This window comes from Pelodiscus sinensis, chromosome 3 (genome assembly GCF_049634645.1).
Source record: "Pelodiscus sinensis isolate JC-2024 chromosome 3, ASM4963464v1, whole genome shotgun sequence".
NCBI classification, from domain to species: Eukaryota; Metazoa; Chordata; order Testudines; family Trionychidae; genus Pelodiscus; species Pelodiscus sinensis.
The window spans coordinates 37,179,010-37,191,687 of NC_134713.1; the positions used below are offsets into that span (position 1 = coordinate 37,179,010).

The 12,678-nt window shown below is 41.5% G+C and overlaps 1 protein-coding gene across 6 annotated transcripts in view; it reads left to right on the top strand.

The window, feature by feature from the left end:
- ARHGEF10 (Rho guanine nucleotide exchange factor 10) overlaps positions 1–12,678 on the top strand; it is a 167,272-nt gene that overhangs the window by 65,687 nt on the left and 88,907 nt on the right. For all 6 annotated transcript variants that reach the window (XM_075923594.1, XM_006137773.4, XM_006137774.4 and 3 more), the window contains 5 exons: positions 1,763–1,840; positions 2,063–2,242; positions 4,347–4,463; positions 8,900–8,992; positions 11,084–11,254. In XM_075923594.1, the coding sequence (XP_075779709.1) occupies positions 1,763–1,840; positions 2,063–2,242; positions 4,347–4,463; positions 8,900–8,992; positions 11,084–11,254 (639 nt within the window). The remainder of the gene's footprint in view (positions 1–1,762; positions 1,841–2,062; positions 2,243–4,346; positions 4,464–8,899; positions 8,993–11,083; positions 11,255–12,678) is intronic.

A 12,678-nucleotide genomic window follows, 5' to 3' on the forward strand; every position in this document is an offset into this window, starting at 1 on the left:
GGTGTTTGTTTGTTCCTTTGCTTTTTAATGGCTACGGGATAAGAATATTAAATTATTTGTGTATTGAGCATAAAAATCCATATGCTTGCTTCACACATGCACATTGGTATGGTATTTCTTTTTTAATGAAAAATAAAATATTGTGTGTGTACTTGGCAATGCAACAAGTACATACAATTTGGTCTTTTAGGCTTTTTTTCCCCTGAATATGCTGCTGTCAACCACAAGGTGGCATAACAGTTTTTGTTTAAAAATCCAGGTCCTGTTTGAATTTTTATTTGTATATTGCGTCATACTGTGAGTCTGAAAGTACTGGATAATTGAAACAATCATTTTAGTTCTGCAATCATAATCTCTGTTATAAATGTTATATGTTTAGGAATAAAAATGCTGGAACATAACTATTATTTTTCCCATCTACCCATACCAACAAAAATCTGAGTGTAGCAGACTTGTAATATTTCACCAAGTATGTAACAGGGCCTTAGGCCATATCTTCACTCAGCACAAGATCAACACTCCCACAATTGAACTTCTGGAGTTCGATTTAGGGGTCTAGTTAAGACTCCCGAAATCGAATTCAGAGGACACCCCTGTCGGCAGCCGATACTCCTGCTCCTGTGAGAAGTAGAGGAAGCCAAGAGAATGGTGTGAAACTAATCAAGGTATGTTGACTCCAGCTATGTAATTAACGGAGCTGGAGTTGTGTATCTTTATTCCACCTTTCCCTTTAGAGTAGGCCTGGCCTTAGTGTCTCCTCCATATCTATCTGTGTTAGGCTATTACAATGGCATGTAATCACCAACTTTGTGTACTTTATTTTATGTATCGTTGGATCTGATACATGTCAGAAAATTATTATAGAATTAAAGTCACAAAACAACATGCTTTGGAGAAAAATTAAATGTAAATTAATATATCATGAACCTATTACAATCCTGTTATGCTGTATGAGAATGAACAAGAATGTTTTTCTTTATGTAAAGTAAGACAGTCAAGGTAATGGGAACAAAACACTGACCCTATGCCAATACTTTCTCACTATTATTGTTTATAAATCCTTCAAGAGTTTATCACTGGATTATTTTCTCAAAATCTGTGTTAATATGTTATGAAGATGTAAAACAATGAAACATGACACGTGAAGCTTGGTTTTAAAAACTAACCCACTATATTGCATCTGTGTATCAAGTTGCTAATATTCTATCATCATCCGGGCCCATAGCTAATTGTATCCTAAAACTTGTTGGTGGGATATAAGAGTCCATATTTTAAAAGTGAACTTTTAAAACGAAATAGGCAAATAAGAAACTTCATATGACAACTACTATTTTATAGTATTTCATGAATCATTTAAAAAGATAGAGTAAAAGTAATTTTCATGAATTTCTGAAGAGATATAACATTTATTTTATTATAGTTCCAGTGTCAGGAATACTTTAGTTTGACATATAATACAAGGGTCAATTTATCAGTGTAAGAACTTTATGGTTAACATTTAATATGGATCTGTGATTTTTGCTTAATACTCTTAACTCTTTTTCCATTTTAGATATAGAGACAACTGGACAAACTCTTTTCCCCCCCTTGTAGGTTAGTTTACTCAGACTAGTAAACAAACAAACAAAGAATTTAATAAACAAATTACATAGTGTATATACATTTCTGTCAGTAGTAAAACATTATTTTCACCAAGTCACAGAAATGAGGAAAATATCAGCAACTTTACATTTGAAAGTTTAACTTTTATCACGTTGAACAGGTTGTGAGAAGATATATTCTGGGCTCCGTGGTTGACAGTGAGAAGAAATATGAGGACGCTCTCAAAAGAATTTTGGAGGTATCTAAATAATGTTTACTTTTTACAATTTAGAAAGGACCCAAATCCTGAAATAATTATTCATTGATTATACTGTGACTCACATGCGTGCTATTAGAGGGCCATCAGACCGAATATGTTATCTTTTGACTATAAGGTGGGATTTGGATTAGGTTTTACTTTGTGATGTAAAACTCTAATTCCTTTTCAGGTTGTTTGAATGAATCTGTTTTCTTTATTCAGCAATATGAGAAGCCTCTCTCAGAAATGGAACCAAAGCTGCTGAGTGAAAGAAAACTCAAAATGGTCTTTTATCGTATTAAGGAGATTCTTCAGTGCCATTCAATGTTTCAGATAGCATTGGCCAGCCGTGTCTCTGAGTGGGATTCTGTTGAAATGATTGGTGATGTCTTTGTCGCTTCAGTAAGTAAATATTTATGAACAGAGGTCTGAAAAATATTCAACATTTTAAAAAAAAAATCTATGTAATTCCCCGTCTAATATGGATGCCCTCTTAGTTTCCTATGTTCCCTACTGCTGGTGATTGCTGTAATAGCACATGTATCCGTTAGGACAACTACACTGACACCAATACTTCCATTTGGTTGGCTGCAAGTGAAACAGCTTTGGCCAACATTTTCAAATGTGTGTGTCTCTTGTTAGTCACCTAAATTTCCATTTAGGTATCTAATAAGGGGCTTTGTTTACAGAAATGTTGGTCGTGCACAAATCCACCTAAAGCAACCTGAGCTGCAGGTGCTTCACACCTCTGAAGAACAGGGAGCATCAAGTAGCACTTTGAAGATTTGCCTATAGCTAAAAATACTGCAGACCGTGGCCTGGGGTGGGCACAATACAGCCCGTGGGATGGATATGGCTCGCCAAGTCATTTTATTTAGCCCGTGACCTGCCCTGGCAGGGGAGGTGGGGACAAGGGAGTTCACACACTCCCTGTGCCCCACTGTGATGGTTGGTCTGGGGGCAGGGAAGTGTGCAAAGTCTCCTCCCTCTTTCCTCTCACCCTGCCAGGAGCAGGTAGTGCATAGAGGGAACTGTCAGCTGTTCAGAACAACTCGTGGTTCCCTCAAGGCAGGGTGTGACTTTGGTGGGGTCAAGAGACTTTGTGCACTCCTTCACCCCAGCTGCAAAGATTATACTGGGGGCAGAGGGATGCATGAAATCTCCTCGCCACCCCTCCCATTAGGGTTTTCTCTAAGTGCCGTGTGACCATGGTGGGGGGCAAGAAAGGTCACATGCTCCCTCACCCCCAGTCTCCGTTCCCTTCTGCAATGATTGTCCTGGGGATGGGGGAGCGCATGCGAAGTCTCTTGCCCCCTCCCAGGGACACGCAGTCTTGAGTGGCACACAGAAGGAACCCATGTGCTTGGGGCTGTTGCAGGAGGGAGCCTGCTTCAGAGACCCTGTTGAACGCTGGCTGGTAACTGCCTAAGGTAAGTGACTCCCGGCTAGAGCCTGTCTCTGGCACCTCAGCTCCTGCCACTTCCTAACTCTCTGCCCCAGGTCACCATCCCCTCCTGCCCTAGGTCACCACCCAAATTCTCTGCACATGAGCCCAGGTCACAATTCCCTCCCAGACCCTGAACCCCCTGCTACAGCCTCTCCCAGGAAAAAAAAATTCACCCTTGCACCCCTACTCCCTCCCAGACTCAGCATCCGAAACCCCTACCCCAGGTCACAACTCTTTTCTTCACCTAAACTCCCTCTAAGACCTCACACGCTCTCCTGCACCCTTATCCCTAGCTCCCTTCTGCACCCAACCTCCGTTCTAGATTCTGCTCCCCCCACCTCCCATATAGAAGTGTGGCCCTTGACCACTTTCCAAAATCTTGGCGTGGCCTTCAATTAAAAATTATTGCCCACCCCGCCATGGCCTGTCTGTCAGAGTCAAGCTTGGAGCAGAAAAGGGGGTGTAGATAGGCAGGAAAGTAGTTCCTCTATCCTTAGCCCAACAAGGTGCTGAACCAACTTCTGGTGCAGCCTATGGGACTGCCTAAGAGACTATTCCACCAGTTGGAGTTCAGTGCATGGTAGCTCCACTCCTCTTGCCTGCAGTCCAGTCTCCCTACATGTCCCCTCCTGTATATAGGAGAGGTGACTGCAGTAATACATAGTGCTCTAAGACACCCTGGTACAATAGAGGAATCTACCACTTGCCTTTCTGGCCAGCTGTGCTTCCCCTTTGTACTGGCAGGTGACCAGAATCTGGTCCCATATGTTTAAAGAGACTGAGCTGAAGTGACTACTAAACTTTACTTTTATAATTCACAAGTTTTGCAAATGTACAACCTTAACTCTGCATTCAGTGCATTTACAAGTTGTAGATTATCATGCGTTAACTGGTTGGTCCCACATATCGTCTCAATAGAAGTTGAAGGTATTTAGCAGCTCCTGAGCGGAACACTCAGATCCTCACAGTACCAGGTATTTAGCTGTCAGAAATAAAAAGGGACCTGTCTTGAGCTGGATTTCCTGTTGATGACCGAGGTTTATCTTGTCTGTATTTCAGTTTTCTAAATCCATGGTACTAGATGCATACAGTGAGTATGTAAATAACTTCAGCACAGCAGTGGGGATTCTCAAGAAAACATGTGCCACGAAACCTGCCTTTTTAGATTTTTTGAAGGTGAGTGCACTTTGGCTTGAAAGAAAGCTGAAAAAACTGGGATAGCACAAGATACTTTAGGGAAAAATTTGGCCATATGATATGTACATTCTGATGAAATTTAAAGGGAACAAAATTCACCCACAGTTCTAGTAGAGAAGAAGGATAACATGATTTTAGCTCCAAGGGGTATTTTGTGCAGATTAGGGATGTTAAATATCGAGTGTTTGATTAGGGATTTAGCACACATCCCATTCTGCTTTTAAATGTTAAATCTGACCACCTGTACAGGAGATACACAAAGATAAACTTTGCACATCTTTAATGTATTTGTTTAAAAAAAAAACCCCAAGAGGCAGATTGTGGACCACTTTAGCAGATGCCACAGGGTCTATGCAGAGCTACCGTAGTCTTGTTTTTGTAACTGCGGCATCCATTAAAAATAATAGCAGAGGCTAACATGCCTGTATCTGAGGACATCATTGTCTCAATACAAACTTGCTTTTGGAATCGTTCCATTTTTATTAGTGATTGTTATCGACTCATAATCATCAGTGCATCAGAATTTACTCAATAATCTCAACAGCCCCTTATTTAAAAAGGCTACTTTTCCCTTCTCTTAGACATCACTTCATGAGATTCTCTTTCCCTGTTGCATGCATCAGAAGTTAACTATGTGACTTAATAGTCAAAATATAAAAAAGCCGGACACTTGGGCTACGTCTATACTGCTTCCTTCTTGCACAGAAGCCTATGCAAATGAAGCACAGATTAGCATATTGCCATGCTTCATTTGCATAATTAATATGGGGCCATTTTTGCGCAAAAAGGAGCTGTGTTAGACGGCTCCTTTTTGCGCAAAACTCCCCTATTGCGTGAGAGCCATTTTTCCTGAAAAAATGGGGAAGAATGGCTCTCGTGCAAGAGGGAGGTTTTGCGCAAAAAGGAAACACGGAAGGCACTGTGCATATGAGACATCTCTTCCAAGACCCTGATCTCTCCCTGCTTCTCTCTGTCAGCTATGCATGTGTGTTTACTTCTGCCCAACCCTGCCCTGTTGACATGCATGTTTCCCTGTTGACATGGGATGTTTACCTGAGTTAGGACAGCAGACTCAGGACCATAATCTGTTCAGGCAAAATTGAGGGTTTTAGAGAGTGAGAGCAAGGGAGTCGCATGAATAGTTGCAGGTTAGTATTGTAGTGATGTGCACCAATGTCAGCAGCACTTGAGCTGCTCAACATATATTAGCATTTCCAAATGCAAATAAATATTTGCCAGAAGCTGACAACGGGTGACGGGATGGATTATTTGGTGATGTTCTGTTCATTTCCCCTGAAGCATCTGGCATTGTCCACTGCAAAAAGACAGGATACTAGGCTACATGGATCATTGGTCTGATGCAGTATGGCTATTCTTATGTTCTTATGATTTTTCCCCTGGCTTTGGACCAACTACACACTGTTCAAAAATATCAGCATTTTGAAAAAAAACCTTTATTTGTCGTCAAGCTGTAATTAAGTATCTTCCTAAAATATTCCAAAGTTCTCCTCCTGAATTTGTAGAGAACAAACAAAATGATAAATCTCTTTTTAGTCCTTTCCTGTGGGGAACTTTGATGTTATATACAGGTAACTATGGACTTTGCATTGTGTTTGCATTGTGTTTTCATAGCCTTAAAATTACAAGGATTTTTCCTAGATGGTCTCTTTTAAAATACCAACACACATTAATAAATATACAAATGTAGAATTGCATCATTTGGTAGGGTTTTACCCCAGCACCCACAACACAGAGCAACTACAGTAGAAGATCCTGACCCAATAAAGCACATACTCAGGGTACGTCTACACTACAGCGCTAGTTCGAACTAACGCGTCTAGAACTAAAAACTAGTTCGAATTAGCGTTTTGCTAATTCGAACTAGCAAGTCCACATTGAGTGGACTCTGAACAGGGCTTAAGGATGGCCGGAAGCAGTGCCGGCAGGGCATAAAAGGAGGACTTAGAGCATGGAGATGCTGTCTCAGGCTAGCCGAGGGCTGCGCTTAAAGGGTCCCGACCCCCACCCCGGACACACAGTTCTAAGGGGTGCCCCGCTTGCAAAGAAGTTCTGGCTTGGAGTGCCCGGAGTACCCACACTGGGCACATCACACCACTCGGCCATCAGCCTGGCTGCACTTGCCGCAGGCTGCCATCTGGGGAGAGGGGGTAATTGGGGGGCTGCAGGAGAGCTTCCACCCCCAGAAGCCCGCAGAGCCAGCCCAGTCCTCCCCATCGGGGGCTCGTACCCCATTCCTCCCTCACCTCCTTCCACTTACCCTTCCCTAGCCCCCCTTCTTATTGATGTACAAAATAAAGATAACGTTTCTTCCAACATTGACTCTGTCTTTATTGAACAAAACTGGGGGAGACTGGGAAAAGGAGGTGGGAGAGGGGAAGAGAAAGGCTGGGAGAAGGGAGGGCAACTAACATGATCAGGGGTTGGGAACAGGTCCCAGATGAAGAAAGGCTACAGAGACTGGGACTGTTCAGCTTAGAAAAGAGGAGACGGAGGGGGGACAGGCTAGAGGTCTCTAAAAGCAGGGGTTGGGTGGAGAGGGTGCATTCAGAAAAGTTCTTCCTGAGTTCCCATAAAGAAGGACTAGAGGACACCAAAGGAAAGGAATGGGTAGCAGGCTTCAAACTAGTAAGAGAAAGTTGTTGTTCTTCCCAAAGCAAATAGTTAACCTGCGGAACTCCTTGCTGCAGGAGGCTGTGAAGGCTACAACTAGAACAGAGTTGAAAGGGAAGTGAGATCAAGTCATGGAGGTTGGGTCCATGGAGTGGTATTAGCCAGGGGGTAGGAGTGGTGTCCCTGCCCAAAGTTTGTGGAAGGCTGGAGAGGGATGGCACGAGACAAATGGCTTGGTCACTGTCTTCGGTCCATCCCCTCCAGGGTCCCTAGGGTTGGCTGCTGTCGGCAGACAGGCTACTGGGCTAGATGGACCTTTGGTCTGACCCAGGATGGCCATTGTAAGCTCAGGGCTCAGGGTCAGGGGTCTCAGTGGACCCCCTTGATTTTCATGCACACCTGCTCCTGGGTGGCCAGGCTGGCAGCTCTCCTGCCCTAGCCGGCCACTTTCCTCTGCCTAGTGCGGAGATCGTGGACGAGGTCCACGATGTCCGCACTAGCCCAGGAAGGTGCCCGCCTTTTGCGGTCCAGGGCAAGCTCCCGGGAGCCGCCAGCCTGGTCCCGGCAAGAGGGGGTGGGCTGGGGGACATCGGGTGGGTGGCTCTGTGCCGTGCCAGGTGCAGGGTCTGCTAGCTGGGTGCTGGCAGGCTTGCACCTGGCACGGGCACCGTAGCCAGCCCGTGCCCCTTTAAGGGGTCCGGGGCCGGGAGGGGGGCATAGAGTTTCCCTGGTGTTGGCCAGAGTGGCCACCAGGGAAACCTGGTGAGGGCTAGCCTCCCACTAGTTCGAACTAAAGGGCTACACAGCCCTTAGTTCGAACTAAGCGCTCCGCTAGTTTGATTCAAATTCGAACTAGCGGAGCGCTAGTGTAGCACCTATTAAAGTTAGTTCGAACTAACGTCCGTTAGTTCGAACTAACTTTGTAGTGTAGACATACCCTCACATAGTTAATGTAAGGCATTTAACAAGTCAATGGGAATACTTGAATGCTTAAAATTAGCGCACGCTTAAATCCGTTGTCTAACCAATTAGAGACATTTCATCTGAAGAAGTGGGTTGTGCCCTCAAAAGCTCATGATACTATCTATATTTTTGTTAGTCTCTAAGGTGCTATGGGACCAATAATTTTTTAAGTTTTTTCAAGTAGAGCTGTGTTCATTTCACACAGAATTTAGTTTCCCATTTCCACTACTTTTATATTGTTGGGATTTGACCCTTCTCTAGTTTTTGAGGAAGAAGTTTTCTTTCTTTACATTTTCGAGCATGGCAATTTTTCACAGTAAGATTTGTCTCGGAGTATGTTTGTGCAGTGGCACTATTTTGAGATAAGATCCGTTATCCCAAAATGGCGTTGCGCATATCTTAACAATACGCCTGTTATTTTGAAATAAATTCGAAATAATGGTTGTCTTATTCCAACTTCCTGTAAACCTCATTGCATGAGGAATAAGGAAGAGACCAGAATAGTGCTCTGTTTCTAAATTTTGGCACTGTATAGACAGAGCCAAATTTCAAAATAAGCTATCTTGAAATAAGCTCTGTAATTAGCATAGTTCAAATTCAGTAGCTTATATCAAGTTACGCATGACTGTGTAGTCGTAGCCCTCAGAAGCCTAACTAATACTTCTAAATTAGGCTGTGAAATTTTGTTGTATTCCTGTTACAATGTTGTTGATATAAACAAATGTTGGCAAAAAGAAATCTTGGCAGAAAATGTTCATTTTCTGAAAGGTAATGATAGAAATCTACTAACACAAGCAAATTCAGTGACTTTCTCATTTCAGCAATGCCAGGAGTTGAGCCCTGATAGAATTACACTCTATGGTTTAATGATGAAACCCATACAGCGCTTTCCCCAGTTCATTCTTCTGCTTCAGGTAAATAATGTTCACCAATGAGGCTTAGCTAATAAATGCCCCTTTTTTTATTCGTTCTTACTATTCATCCTTTTTGTTGATTTTGTGGTATCTATGTTGTACGGCAGTAATATATTTACATGAGAACTGTTGTAGAGTTTTGGGATCAAATAAGTGAAAAATTTGTAATAAAATCTTTGAAAGTACTTTTCTTTGTTTGCTTCAAGTCAGCTTGGAAGTAATTTTTTTGTTGGTAACTTTTCAGAAAGACAAAAAAGTTTTAGAAAAAATCACCTTGAATCACCTTAACAAAACTTCTTCAATCCAAAATGTTTTTCGGGATTTTTTGTATTTAAATTGTTAAAATAAAAGTGAGATGAAAAATCAGAATAAAAAGTCATTTCAAATCAGAATTTGTTTTGAAAATGTTAAAATGAAACTTTTTGGCTTCCTTTTTTTGGGGAGAAGTGGGGGGGGGGGGAGGAGATTCTTTCCTTTTTGTTTTTGTTTTTTTAACCTTGACAGTTTGGGAAAGCTGACACACATTCTCCAGTATTTTGGGTCAATCTTAAATTCTATTTGTAAGCAAAAAAAAATTATCTGAAAAATATTGTTCAACTCTAGAAATTCATAATTTGGCTATTTGACCTATTTAATGGATCGACTGTGGGAAAATGTTGCTAGAGCATGGTACTTTATTTCTGTGGGTCAATAAATATTTCTTTAGGTATCCCTGATTCAAAACCAATTATCTCATATTTATATGTAGCTGTTCTCATTTTAAAGAGCAGAATACTACTTTCAGATAAGGGACAATCGTACTGTGGAGAATGTAACAACCGATCAGACATCCTTGTCGAGAGTGTTGTTTATTTTGCTGCAGGAACAAAGAATTTAGACTAAAAGTATTTTAAAATAATCATCCACAGCATATCTGTCTCACCCAAATGTTTGTCATCTTCTGATGGCACTATACACAGGCATAGCATCTTCACAGCCGATGCCTTTGTACTTGCCTGTATCCTGTGAACACCTCAAAGCTTTTTGAGAAGGTATTTCTTCGTTGACTACTGGAATTCTTTCGATCTTTTTGACTCCCAGGCTTTTTGGTAGCCTGGCACTGTCTCTTAACAAGCCTTAGGTGATTTCAGGGAAGTGGCATAACCTCAGACTTCCTGTTTTCTTCCTCTTTGTTTCTCCTTACAATCCCTTAGCAAACATAATTGTACATTGATCATCCCAATAACTGAGTCAACATGCAGTATTATTAAATTATTACAGAGCAGCTCCAATTCTGTCCCACAAGTCATTATCAGTTGGATAATTGCTTCTGTGTGTCATGGAAGAAGACTGATTTGGGGATGGTATACTATGTGCAAGGGTTGAATGAAGACTAAGGATAGCTGAGGGAAGTAGTTCACAAGTGTGTAGACAGGGTAGCATTACAAATGCAGCAGAGGAAATGGGCAATTTGATAAGAAATAATAGTGTGTACACAGGCATGCCAGATAATTGTTGGCAAATGGAATCATCATGCTCAAATGGTTTCAGTTTGTGCCTCAAATATGGAAATATTTATAAATTATTTCAAGATCCAAGGAGCAGGCACTGTTTCTTCTGTTGTATTTCCTACAGTACTGAGCACATTATTAGCATTTAATAAATAATAATGATAATGATGAGAGATATTTTTAGTGTGACATTACGTTAAATTAAAGGTTGGGAAATTTTCTCAGGGTCATTGGATACAGGTATTTGCATATTTAAATGCATGTTAATTTTCAAACTGTTTCTTTAATGTCGTTTGTGTCTTTTGTACTTTTCTTCAGTTTAAACTCCCTTTTCCTTACATACTTTCTGAAAATAAGCTGTTTATTTTTCAGGTCAAGATATTTTTAAAGAACCTTTAGAATACTCAGCCAATCAATGATCCAATTAGCTGAAGATTCCAACATGCTCTATTGTGTCATTAGTAATTAATGGCATTGAGCTTATTCTTAAGTAATTTTCAGTTTCAAGCAGCAATGCCTTAACTTTAGACAGAAGTTTACAATACTATGTACTGTCTTTAACTTATACCTCATAAATTATATCTGTGCTCCTTTTTTTTAGGATATGTTGAAAAATACTATAAAAGGACATCCTGACAGGCTTCCACTACAGATGGCTCTTACAGAACTTGAAACGTTGGCAGAGAAATTAAATGAAAGGAAAAGAGATGCAGATCAGCGCTGTGAAATAAAGCAAATCGCAAAAGCCATGAATGAACGTTATTTGAACAAGGTTGGGACAGAAGAACATTTATGCTGTGGGAGCTAATACATTGCTGATTTCATATCACCTTCTTTTGGGTAGCTAGTTGAGTGGCAACCCAGTCTGCATTCCTTTGTGTGGTTGTTCTATTTAAAGCATAGGCAGATTTGGAAGACAGAATGGTTGGAAAATGTAAGATACCACCATGAAAATATAGGCCCACTGGCCAAAACCACCGGCTGCTGTGGGTACAGGATTGTGTGTCAAATTCTACAGCCTAGCAGAAGTACTTGCAGCTCACTGGTGTTCTATGACCAGATAAAGGGAGAATGCTAATTCCTTATCCCACTTCATACCTTCACATAGACCCTCTGTGCAAGAACATATTAATCTACCTTCATGCCAGGATCCACGATTTTGCCCTATAGGCAGTGAAAAGAATGTAAAGACTTGGTTCTTCCCTATAATATTTCAATCAGGCAAAGCAGTTTCAGATGTACTGACAGATGCATCCAATAGCTTTCTTATTTTAAGTGTCTGCCTGTACTATTGAATTATTTGGATGGTAACATAGAAATAGCTTAATGAGAATGGTGAGATATAGTTAAAAGGAACGGAGACCGGAACAACCATTTTGGCTTTTGTTATATTTATGTATGAATTGGCAGGGGCAGATGACTGTTTTGCGGGGCCCGGGCAGCATAACTCTGCGGGCCCCCCCCTTTGCCTTGGCGCATGCGCCGTGACGCCATGCGCATGCGCGGTGGCGCTACAGCACATTCGCGGGGCTTTTTTAAGCGCAGGGCCCGGGGCGGCCGCCCCGTTTGCCCTGCCCTATGTTCGCCCCTGTGAATTGGCTAATAACTCTATCGCCCATGAATTACTGTATGATGCCTGTGTTACTGTGCATCATAGATGCCTCTGTTCTTTCTGGAAAATGTGGCCTCACATACCTAAATTACTGCTTATTCAGATTTATTCTCTTTAGTACATCTCTATAGGTTGGTGAGCACCTAGATCTATTCTGAAGATAAAAATGTGGACTGCACCTCATATTTTTCTCAAATAGTGTAGAAAGTCATCTCAGTTTTCTGGAGGGGAAATAGTCCCCCAAAGCATATGCATTTCTATGCCTTTTGCATAATTAAGACTTTTTTTTTAAAGTGGTACATTTATCAGAATATTGGGATAAGCATGGATGTATTTTATTTACCTGTATAGCCAGGTGGTTAAAAATTGAGTTGTGTCCTGACAGCATTGGCAGGGCTGCGTCTGGACCATTGGTTCCAGATATTGCGGAGGTAAAGGATTAACCTACGTTTTTAAACCTTTCCTCCTATGGGCATGTCTTTACTCACTATGGAGATTGATCTCTTGGGGTTTGATTTAGCGGGTCTAATAAGGACCCACTAAATTGACTCCAGTATTCCATTGACTCCAGTACTCCACCAGGT